At 35.6% G+C, this 12,333-nt stretch overlaps 1 protein-coding gene across 1 annotated transcript in view; it reads right to left on the reverse strand.

Moving 5' to 3' along the window:
- The window catches only part of Impg2 (interphotoreceptor matrix proteoglycan 2), a 159,433-nt gene that overhangs the window by 42,665 nt on the left and 104,435 nt on the right, over positions 1 to 12,333 (reverse strand). Inside the window, exons 9-11 of the mRNA XM_023721297.1 lie at positions 9,437 to 9,598; positions 5,231 to 5,289; positions 1,035 to 1,055 (exon numbers count right to left, since the gene is read on the reverse strand). Of these exons, the coding sequence (XP_023577065.1) occupies positions 1,035 to 1,055; positions 5,231 to 5,289; positions 9,437 to 9,598 (242 nt within the window). The remainder of the gene's footprint in view (positions 1 to 1,034; positions 1,056 to 5,230; positions 5,290 to 9,436; positions 9,599 to 12,333) is intronic.

The raw sequence follows: 12,333 nt of genomic DNA on the forward strand, positions 1-12,333 counted from the left end.
GAGAGAGAGAGAGAGAGAGAGAGAGAGAGAGAATGAGAATGAGAATGAGAATGAGAATGAGAATGAGAATGAGAATGAGAATGAGAATGAGAATGAGAATGAGAATGGAGAATGTTGGGGCTGGGGAGATGGCTCAATAGAAAAACCACTTTCCTGGCAAGCACAAGGGCCTGAGTTCAATCCCCGGTTCTTCCAAGAATAAAAATAGAAGGGAATGCTTATTCTGCTCTTACAATTCTTCTGTAAAATTCTAGAGAGAAACTCTTTCTACAAATGAACTATTATAGATGAGCTTTCTCCCTTGCATTTACCACTTAAAGTATACTTGATTGACACTATATTGAATGACACAGTATACTAGAAAGTATTTAAATTTATATAATTTATTATTTCTATTTTAAATGAAGCACAATTTAATATTTAAAGTATTGGTCAGTCATCAGTCTATACAAGAAGTCTATAAACTATAGCTCATGAGTGCAATTTAGTCTGCCATTCATGAGTCAATGGATTTTAAGTGGCCGAAATGAATAAAAACAGTAATTTTTTTTGAGACAGGGTTTCACTCTATAGATCATGCTGGGCTTGAACTCATTATGTAGCCCAGGCTAGTCTTCAACTCACAGAGATCCTCCTGCCTCAGCCTCTCAAGTGCTGGGATTACAAGTGTGCACCACCACTCCCAGCATTTAAAACAATAATTTTGGTGTCACATGAAAATATAAGAAATCTAGATTTCAGTGTGCATGAATGAAATTTTATTGAAACATAGCAGTATGCATTCATTTACAATGTACTGTCTATATTTCCCCTTAATAAAGCTGAACAGCTGCAAAGAGATTACACAAACTCACAATTTAAAACATTTACCTCTGGTTAACAGAAAACATTTTCAAACCCCCTGCTCTATAAGGAGATGGACAGTGACACTGGAAGTGACTAAAGTCATGTTCTCCTAAACACCAGGCTTCTATAGTTTCTATGTTACCTCCTAATTAACTGAACAATACAGAGACTACCAAAAAGTACTTTACCTGCCATTTTCCTTAGGGGACCTGAAAGTAAAAATAGAAATTGTTAATCAGCATTTAAAAAGGATATAAATGTTATATCATTCATCATAGTATAAGTTATTTATATATTTCTTTTCCTTTTCTTTGAAATGCCTTCTTAAATGAAAATGTGTCATCCTATCAGACACTGGCAAAGTTCTGCACATTGAAGAAAATAAAAGTGAAGAAAGTACTTTAAAAACCTTTTTATTTTTTTTTTTATTTTTTTTTTTTTATTTTTTTTTGGTGGAACCAGGGATTGAACTCAGGCCCTTGCACTTGCCAGGGAAACGCTTATTCCACTGAGCCATCTCCCTGGCCCCACAGAAAGTACTTTAAACAAAAGATTTTATAATCATTTGGACATCTGCTTTTAAATATTTTCAAATTACTAATGTATGACTTATTTCTTTATTAAATAATTTTCTGAAGTGCCAGAGACTGAATCCAGGATCCCCACACTTAGCTACCCCTCCAGGCCTTTTTATTTTTTATTTGGAGACAAAGTCTCCCTAAGTCACTAAGTTGCCTAGGCTGGTCTCAAACTTGGCAGACCACCTGCCTCACCCGCGCCCAGAAAGCTAGGATTACAGGCATGCACCACCTCCCTTTGCTACAAGTAGCTTGTTTTTGGTAGATTAGCACAGGACTTTAATCGCTGACGTTAAAATTGGAAACCTTTTGGGCAATATATGTGTTATAGTATTAAAATAGATGAAAAGAAAATCAGAGTTATAGAACCACATAAAATAAAGCATTGAGAAATTTCAGAACCTTACTAAAAAAAAAAAAAAAACCTTATAACTTCCAGGAGAAATGGAAGAAAATGTTATAAAGCAAAATGAGTTTCTCCTAGAAAAACAAAGAAATTACAATAGTAACTTCAAACCTAAACAAAGCTATTTCTCAACCACAATCCCATGCCTAATCAAACTATTTACTTAGTAGGAGAGTCAAATAAGGATATTTTCAAACATGCATAAAAACAATGAAATTATTTCCCATATGCTCTTTTGTGTTACATCAAAATGAAAAAATAGAACAAGAAAAAAGTTTACATAGCCTTCAAGGAGAATAAACAAATTCCATATACTTTCCCAGACATGGAGAAATACTAGTTAAGAGACAAAAAAAATCTCTGTAACAAACAGGTCTCCCAAGTACAGTGGTGAAAAGGCAAAAGCATCTTTCTTTCTCACGAAGCACGCCCAGCTTGAGTAGTACAGTTAATGGGATGTTTAAGCTTCACAGAATCAAGTGAGGGTCCCAAAGCCCTTCTAACTTGCTGCTCATCCAGATTATCATAATTCTCCTCATATCCAAAGCTTTAGGACATAACATAAATTCTAGTTTGTGGGAAAGGCATAAACATAAACTCAGAGTAAGAAATTAAAAGAAATATATATATATATATATATATATATATATATCCCTTCCACTTTTATGCCATCAATAATAACAGGCACTGGGGGCCTGCCCTTTAGCTCAGATGTTTAAGTGCCTGCTAAAACAAAGCAGTCAGGCTTAGGATGCTGTGGTTTGATCCCCTCATCCTCAAGTCAAACCAGACCTGCCCTGAAAGCAACCTGAGCAGCCAAAAAGAAAACAATAACAGGCATATGGCCATACCTATGAGCAAAGAAGTAATGAAATGTAATTCCTACCTATGTAATCATGAGTCCAATTTAAATTGTCTAATTATAGAAGAAAGAATTTGGATACATTTTAATTTTGCTACGAAGAACAATCAGTCCAGATTGGTTTTTGTTTTAAAAACTAAGACCAAACATAGAGTATCCCTGTGTCCATCTTAGCCTTCCTTCCAGAGTGCATAAATAAACAGTGAAAATTAACAGAGACGCAACCTGTTTAAAAGAATCTGAATTTATTATGATGTTTGGCAGATACTAAATGAAGACTCCACAAAGTGTGCTCTTGACATAAATGATGACATAATAACCTAAGCATCATTCTGGGTGTGGTGACATCGGCTTGTAATCCCAGCACTTAAGAGACTGAGGCATGTGTATCTCACAAATTCGAGGTTAGCCTGAGCTACATAGTGAGTTCAAAACGAGCCAAAACTATATAGCAAGACCCTGTCTTTAAAAAAAAAAACAAAACTGTATAGCTCAGAACAAACACTTCTGATTCTATAAACTTATCTTAAAGATATACAACAGTATAATATTTATATAGTTAAAAAATAAAGTCTAAATATTTAGTACAATCTTTTAGCACCATTCTTAATTTGATAAAAATTAAAATAATTCTGTGAGGAAGGCTAAAACAGACTATAAGACCAAAAATGGAATGGAATGGAATTACATTTAAATCACATAGATCAATCCCCAGGCCTGCCATGCCAGCCCCATCCCCTGAGCGCACTGAGTCAGCATCAGACTGGGTGTGGTGGCACGTGCCTGTAATCCCAGCTCTTGGGAGGCTGTAAACAGGTGGATCACTACAAGTGCAATCTAGTAGTGAGACCCTGAACACGCTGTAGACTCTTCCCCAAAATATAAAATAGATAAATTAATAAATAAATAAATATTTTAAAAATCACACAGAAATGCAAAAAAAAAGACAAAGAAAGGAATATCAGATGCTACACAGTGAGGTGCTAATAGGGTAGATAAAGGTCAAACTGACTCTAACATATAATGTCTCACAAAGCCTTTAGTATTTATTCATTTTATGTAACAGACACCAAACCAGAGTTTTCCATGTGCTGGAAAGTAGGTTAAGCATTTACAAAATTAATTCATTTAACCCTCATTAAGGGCCATAAGTGTCTCCAAATTACATGTCATAAAACTAAGGAACAAGAAATCCTGCATCATTTCCCCAAAGTGTTCCAAAAGCATTTTAATAACACAGGACACATAGTTAAATTATTTTTTATACAAATGCAAAGTTAGAATTTAGTAATATACCCCCAAACCAGCCAGGCAGAAATGCAAAGGCAGGATTCAAAGCCAGACACTTGGCTCCAAAGTCTGGCTTCCACATGCGGCCAAATGAGAGGGGTCTTCACAGCCCTCACGTTCTCAGGTAGTCATCTAAGAACAGGCACAAGCACAGGCTGCATTCTGTAAGACTCAAGATTTAATGGTAGAACCTGATGATGGTGTGAGAGAAGATAAGCCATACAGGACCTTTCTTTATGAAGCCTGCACTATTGATTAAGTGCCCGTTAGTAAATTATTTAAATTTTCTATGTTCTGGTTTCTTTATCAGAAAAAAACATCAGTATATGTAGCCTGCCATACAGTAAATGCTACATAGGTGCTTATTATTACTTCTGGTAAAGTGAGAGGTTCTGACCCAAAAAAAAGCCAAATTTGAGACAACAAATGACACCGCTAACTGTGTTGGGGACTGCACAGGGCCCAAGACTGTGCTTCCTTGGAGCCAGTAGTTGGACCACAGCTATCACCCACATGCTTCAAACACTCACATGATGGGGTCCAGCTGGGAGGTTAAAAGCAAGAGCTATAATACGAGCTACTTTTTTTCAAAACTGCTCTTCTATATCCAGGTGACAAACCCTGACTATGTACTGTTTCATCTGTTTAAATCTGTTTCCTCCCCTATGGAATTCTAAAAAATATGCATAGAGGGTTGAAAATTAAATAAGTTTCAGAGTGTGAAGTTCATATTTTAAAGGATTCACTTAATAAACATTCTCAAATATTATGGCATGAGTATTAAACAGGGAAGAAATGTCTTTAAGTCTCTGATATATTCAGAACTGCTGTGTTTGAAATGAGAACAAAATATCCCTTCAACTAAGAAATTAAAGTGACCTCAGGGAAAACATTGACAAGCTTTAGGAAAATGCTCAATCAATGTCTAATCCGAACAATTGCATCACATAAATGCCAATTAAAAACTGTGTAGCTTGTCATCAATAAGCTGGGAACCCAAATTTGTAAATTCTTACACTGGCCCAACTACAGAGAATAAATATATCTCCTTGAATATATTATTTTGCCATTTTCTAACTCTGTTTCTTTACCTAAAAAATCAATGCTAAAAATATTAATTTATCAGAAATAGCATTAAAGTACATCATTCAGATAACTTTTGTGAGGATACATATGATAAACACAAAGGATATTTCATTTACAAAGAGTACTGTTGAACACATGTACTTTTCAAGTAAATCAGTTTACCTAAATTCAAGAACATGAATGTCCTTGTATCCTGGTAACCCAGTAAATGCATTTTCAACCTGTTAAAAATAAAAATAAAAATTATAAATATATAGAAATGTAAGGAAGCACTGTTTATATAATACTTTTAAGATTAGAAGACGAAGTCTACTATTTACAGTTATTTGAAGATACATATGCGTCTAGCAATAAAAATACTTTATAGTGTTGAAAATAGCATTTGTCATAATATTGCATATTTTGTCCTTTTTGCTTGTCCTTTAAGGCTTTAATGTGTTTTCATGCTTTTTCTAAATTATAAAAAGCATATTCTTATTGATAAAACATTGTTTTATCTCTTCTGTGATGAAATATGAAAAAATATTAGCTTAAAAAAGGCTATAATACCACTTTTAAATGTTATTATCTGGATCAGAAATCTGGCTCCAATCAATATATTGACAATGAGTAGCGCATCTGGTTTCCATAAATGTGGAAGTGCCGATGATAGCTGTTTCTTGCTCCTATAACACAAGAGAACTATGAACATAGTAAGCATTTGAAAGAAGAGTACAAGCCCTGAATTAGCTCCAGGATAGAGACGCGGTAGCCGGGTAACATCAATCAGTGATCAGTTTATGAACTTTCCATCCACAGGCTTTAATACTGAGTCTTTAAAATTCGATCATGTAATTCCATATGAGCTTAATGACTGGAGGAATAAGAAAGAATGCGAGACTAAAGATCTAAAACTAATCACATCAGATGAAATACATTAATAAGATTGTTCATTGAAATCATAGCATTTCAACAAAAGTTACATTTTTTTGTTATATAGGTCCTGCTTTATCTTGGTCTTAACCATCCTGCAGAAAAGTACAAAAACAAGGTACAAAAAGTAAAGCCATATTAATGTGCTGAGCTGTAAAAGGCTCAAGTCAACAATTTCTGACATTGCCAGCCCTGCAGATAACCCACTTCTATTATAGACTACTGGACTATATTGAATTACTTTGCTGAATTCACGCACCTACAATATATGAAAGGCAATAGAATACCCATCTCTGACAAAAGTAAACAAAAAAGGGGGATATAAATGAACGACCATTTTTAAAAAAAAAAAAAAAAAAAAATATATATATATATATATATATATCTGTACATACAAAACAGGATATAGAGCTACTTGCTCTTAGTTCAATGAGAAGAAAGATTTGTACTAATAGTGTTTAGACAAGATATCATGTCTTCATCTTGTACTATGAATAACTACTACAAAGACAACAATATGCAATGTATTAATTATTGTAACTGTCCTACTAACCTGTTTTGAAACTGTCTCAATGCTATTTCTTTCTCAATAAAATTAATATAAAAAACCATAGCATTTCAGAAGGTGGCTCATGAAATGGGATACTGTATGGCTAACACCAGAATAATGGAAATTAGCTTAATAGACTTTCAGGGCACCTCTGTATATCTGTTTCTAACCAAGTCATTATATAATTAGGAGTGAAAAAATTTTTTTAAGTTCTGATTATCCAACATCTTCATGTTCTAAAAATAAACAATTCAGCCTGGTTTGGTGGCACATGCCTGCAATCCTAGCACTCCAGAGGCTGAGGCAGAAAGATCACTGTGCATTTGAGGCCAACCTGGACTATACAGAGTTCAAGGAGAGCATGAACTACAAAGCAAGACCCTGTCTCAAAAAAGGGGAGAGTGGCACATCCTTGTAATCCCAGCACTCAGGAGGCTGATACAAGAGGACTGTTGTGAGTTTGAGACCAGCCTGGGTTACAAAGTAAGCTCAAGAAGAGCCTGAACTACATAGCAAGACCCTGTCTCAAAAAGACAAAAGAATAAAAAATTAAAACCTGTGACACTTTTTTACTTTATTTTATTCTTTTCACAGAATAAATTCGTACAAAATGGAGATAGAGATGGAATTTGTAGGACAAGGAATCAGAAGCCTCTGGTATCGAATGACTACCATGTCTGGTGCCTTGCAATATTACTTCTAATCCTTGCAACATTTCCCAGACATACACATTATCTTGGCTTTACAAATGAGAAACCTGAGACACTAAGATGTTAAATAACTTGGCCAGGAGCATGTTTTTTGTTATTGAATCAGAATTTATTTAACTTCAGATTCCTTAATACTAAACTCTTATTTCTCCCACTGAATTACATCGCCTTCTCATCTTCCTATTGCCATGTGAAAAATGTTTTAGAATTAGGACTCAGACTGCAAAAACTGTCAAATTCCTATTTCCCCAAAATAAAATGAGAAGAACTGTGGACTGTATAAGGGAGGAGCACTTTGAAAGGCAAAAGAAATTTAATTTTACATTCTGTTGCTACTGAGGCTGAAATAACCCTGGAGAAGGTAATTGGCCTGCCAAACCACCCCCGTAACATGAAGGTGCTTATCGCCAGGAAGCATGTAAGCAAGCAGACAGAACAGCCTGTGGAAGCACTACATGGGCATAAAAGAGCAGTGCAGGGCACTACACTGATGCTGGATTGTCCTCCTTTTCAGACCTCCCCACACTCATCCCACTGTCCTCCACTCTGACATCCTTCTTGGTATTGCTGCAAGCTTGTTGTACTCCCTCTTCCTCTTACCTCACTACCTTGCTTTCCTCTTTATCCTCATTAAAAAAGTAAAACCTGAACTCCATCTTCTCCAATAGGCCTTCTATTTCCCTGAGTGTCCTCCACTGCTACCTAGGATGCATACTAAGGGCACAAGCTGCGTGACTATTCCATGAAATGAAGAGCCAGAGCAAGGTTTCTTTAGGTTTTCAGTAAGCACAGTGACAAGATCCTCCTGAGACGGTACTCCTACCTCTGCTGCTCCACACAAAGAAGCAGCTATTGAGAAACACTTTAATCAAAGTAAGAAGGGACATATGGCACAGATACAGGCCAGAGAAGCAGGCATCTTCATGATAGGCCCACACCTTTCACCATCAAATCGTTTTACCCTCTCTCTTTAAGTCTCAACTAAAGATGGTTTTCATAGTGCTTACTAGAGTTTCTCTAAATATTCAGTCATTCTACACAACTGTTTACCAAAACACTAAAACTTATTAAGTGTTCCTTAATCCAAAGGCAAAAAACCAGACAGCCAACCTCAGACACTATCTGATGCCAGTTGGACACTGGCCTGGCTAACATTTCTTCCACACACCACAGAGACTTGCAACCTGGCCACCTGGCTAGGAAAATGAATTGTCTGTCCCACACTCCTATGTCTGATGACTGCAATGATGCTGTTTGGTAAGCGATGCTTATTTTTATTTCCTATCTGGACACAGTGTCTGGGGAAGGAAATTAATCCAAGTTAATGGAATTGAAAACCTTGGCCAACCAGAACCAGATCAAGAGGGAATGAAAAAGAAACAGGGAAGAATGATGTGCCCTGTCACCAGGGAGGGGCAGCCAGCCAGCCGGTGCCTACCACACAAAGACAAAGACACAAGAGAAAGGGCCCTGGGAATGGGTCACCCTTAACTGGAAGAAACGAGTTTGAGTCCTATGGAGAAGTTTTTTTAAAAAACAAAAGCATGGTCTATTTCACAGTTATTTGAAGAAATCTTTTTGTTAAAAAAAAAAAAATACCTCTTACAGCCAGGGAGATGGCTCAACAGAATAAACGCTTGCCTGGCAAGCACAAGGGCCTGAGTTTAATCCCCAATGCCACAAAAAAAAAGAGAAAAAAAAACTTCCAAAAAAATGCCTCTTACCAAAAAACAAATATAAAGGGAAATCTATTTTTAACTGGATGTCTTTTTTTTATATCCCTTATGTAGTAACTATGCAAAATTTTTAGCATAACCAAAAAGAATACTAACAATGGATTTTTAAAATTAAATTTAATGTTCCCTCAAGAAAAACAATACACTATTCATAATTTCTCAGAGATGCTCATTTCTCTAGCCAGTGTTAAGAGCTCCATCATCTTCATCTGTGCAACACAAGTTGTAAAGAGCATTTATTTGTTCATAGATAGAAGTATTTTATTTCTAGGGAAGAACTTCTCTGTCTTTCAGTGAACTTTCATAGACTTTCTGAAGAAACAGCTAAGTCACTGCACCAGGAACCAAGTAGGACAGTCTGAGTCCTAAATGTACCTTTAGACAATGTTGTGAATATGGGACACTTACATAGCCAGAAAACTGCCTTGTTTACTAAAACCAACAAAGAAAAGCCACCCACCTCTGAAATGAACTCTTCTACGAGTTGCCTGTGGTGGGAGCTGGAGGGATCCTGTAGCTCTTGCCCGTACTGCTTCCGCAAAAGGTGAATACTGAACTCTGCAATCTGTTCAGCCGCTGGTTTTGTGGGCTCTTCAATAACATTTACAATTTCATTGCTAATCTGGATTTTCAGAAAAGAACAATAGGGTTCCATGTTATTAATTCACAACAAATGAATTATCAACTGCTTACAAAGCCCTAGATACTGTGCCAGAGGCAATTTCTGACTATGAACTTTGATGCAGTATTTGATTTTGAAATAAGTTGGATAGACTTTAAGACATATACTAATATTAAAATTACTGAGCCTTTATACATTCCTTTGAACACACATTGACCAGTTCCAGAAAAAATAGAAAAATCTCCATTAGAAATCATCAAAGTGAATTTTAAAAGAGTTGACTGTTATGTAATTATCATTTAAAAGTAGTGTAAGTAGGAGCCGGGGAGATGGCTCAGTAGAATAAGTGCTTCCCTGGCAAGCACAAGGGCCTGAGTTCAATCCCTGGTTCCACAAAAAAATAAAAATAAATAATTTTTTTTTTTAAATGGGCTGGGGAGATGGCTCAGTAGCATAAGTGCTTGCCTGGCAATTGCAAGGGCCTGAGTCCAATTCCCAGTTCCACCGAAAAGAAAAAAAAAACAAAAAAAAAGTAGTGTAAGTGGATGTTTTTCAAATTTTGGTGGCAGAGCCCCTTTATATTCTTAAAAACAATTGAGCAAACTGAAGAAGTGTGGTTTATGTATACTATACCTACAAGTTCTACCAAACCAAATTAAAATGCATTATGTACTTGTACCAACTTCCCACAAGGAATGTCAACATGATACTACACACATATGTTAATAATATACTTGGATTTTAAAACTGGGAAAACTTACAAGAGAGATTTGAAAAATATTGATTAATTTACTTTAAAATGGCAATATCCCCATTTCATGTAAAAAATAAACATTTTCTGCAAAATAATGAGTGGAAAAGGTGACATTATTTACATTTTTGCAATCTCTTTACTAATATCTGGGCTAAACAAAAGACAGCAGGGTTCTCAGGTTCACTTCTGCATTCAGTTCATCACTATATTATATTTCAGTTGAAATGCGTGAAGAAAATCTGGCCACACAGACATATATTGGAGAAAGGAAGACTATATTAATAACCTTTTTAGATTCTGGGAATACTCATTTTTGATAATATACCAGTCAAAAAGTGCTTATTTCTTAAAGGTTGGTTGACATGTGGAATCAAAAGCTGCATTCAACAAACTTTCTGCAGTACTATTCTATAACAAAATCCAAGTTTTCCACTGACAGAAAACAATTTCAGCAGCAAAATAAATATTGCATTATAGTCTAAAGAATAAAATAAATATCAATGAACACATACTGATGTGAACAAATGACTGAATAAATGATTGAGAGTGAAGTAACATTTTTTTGTTTTTAGTGCAGGATATACAGGATATACACAGATTGGACTCATAGTGATTCTCCTGTTTTCAGCCTCCCAAGCGCTGGGATTACAGGTGTGCTCCGCCACACCAGTTTCAATTGCTGTCTCAGCACACCCGGGGGACTGGGCCAGCATGGAACAACATTTTTAAAGTAGAATTATACCTAATAAATGTAGAAGGGAGGAGGAAATTCTTTTATCATTTCGAGAATATTACAGTGTTCCTTTCTTTCTTTGCTTTTCTTTCTTTCTTTCTTTCTTTCTTTCTTTCTTTCTTTTTGCAGAACCAGGGATTGAACTCAGGCCCTTGCGCTTGCCAGGCAAGCGCTTATTCTACTGAGCTATCAGTATGTAATTTTTTATATAATATATAATTTTTTACAATAAAGACTCAGACATACACCATGACCAGGTTGGATTCACACCAGGGAAGCAAGAATTGTTCAATATTTGAAAATCTATAAGTGTAATACACTACATCAATAGAACGAAAATTAAAAACCACATGATCATCTCCATTGATGCACAAAAGGCTTTTGACAAAGTCCAACACTCATTCACATTCAAAGTACTACAGAAAATTGGAATAGATGTCCTCAACTTCAATCTGGTAAAAGTCATTTATGAAAACCCAATGGCTAACATAATTCTAAATGGGGAAAAACTGAAATCTTTTACTCTTAGATCTGGAACAAGACAATGATGTCCTCTATTACCACTCCTATTCAATACAGTTCTGGAATCATTAGCTATAGCCATTAGACAAGAGAAAGAAATGAAAGGAATAAGAATAGGCAAAGAAGAAGTTAAATTATCATTATTTGCAGATGACATGATACTTTATTGGAAAACCCAAAAAACTCCACCAAGAAGCTATTGGAATTATTACAGAAATTCAGTAGCATAGCAGGATACAAATTCAATACCCAAAAGTCAATAGCATTCCTCTACACAGATAACAAACACACTGAGAGGGAAATTATAGAAACAATTCCTTTTACCATAGCACCAAGGAAAATTAAATACCTTGGAATTCACTTAACTAAAGAAGTCAAAGATCTTTTCAAAGAAAATTACAGTAGTTTTAAAAAAAGAGATTGTAGGGGATTTCAGAAAATGGAAATATAGTCAATGCTCCTGGATAGGAAGAAACAACATTGTGAAGATGTCCATACTCCCAAAATTACTGTACAGATTTAATGCAATCCCTATCAAACTACCACCAACATATCTCACAGAGCTAGAGAAATCATTCCTAAGATTTATTTGGAACCAGAAAAGACCTAGAATAGCAAAGGCAATCCTGGGCAATAAAGAAAAGGCAGGAGGCATTACAATTCCTGACTTGAAATTATACTACAAGGCTACTGTGATAAAATCAGCATGGTACTGGCAATGAAATA

The sequence above is a fragment of the Octodon degus genome, unplaced genomic scaffold (genome assembly GCF_000260255.1).
Source record: "Octodon degus isolate 3935 unplaced genomic scaffold, OctDeg1.0 scaffold00081, whole genome shotgun sequence".
Classification (NCBI taxonomy): Eukaryota; Metazoa; Chordata; class Mammalia; order Rodentia; family Octodontidae; genus Octodon; species Octodon degus.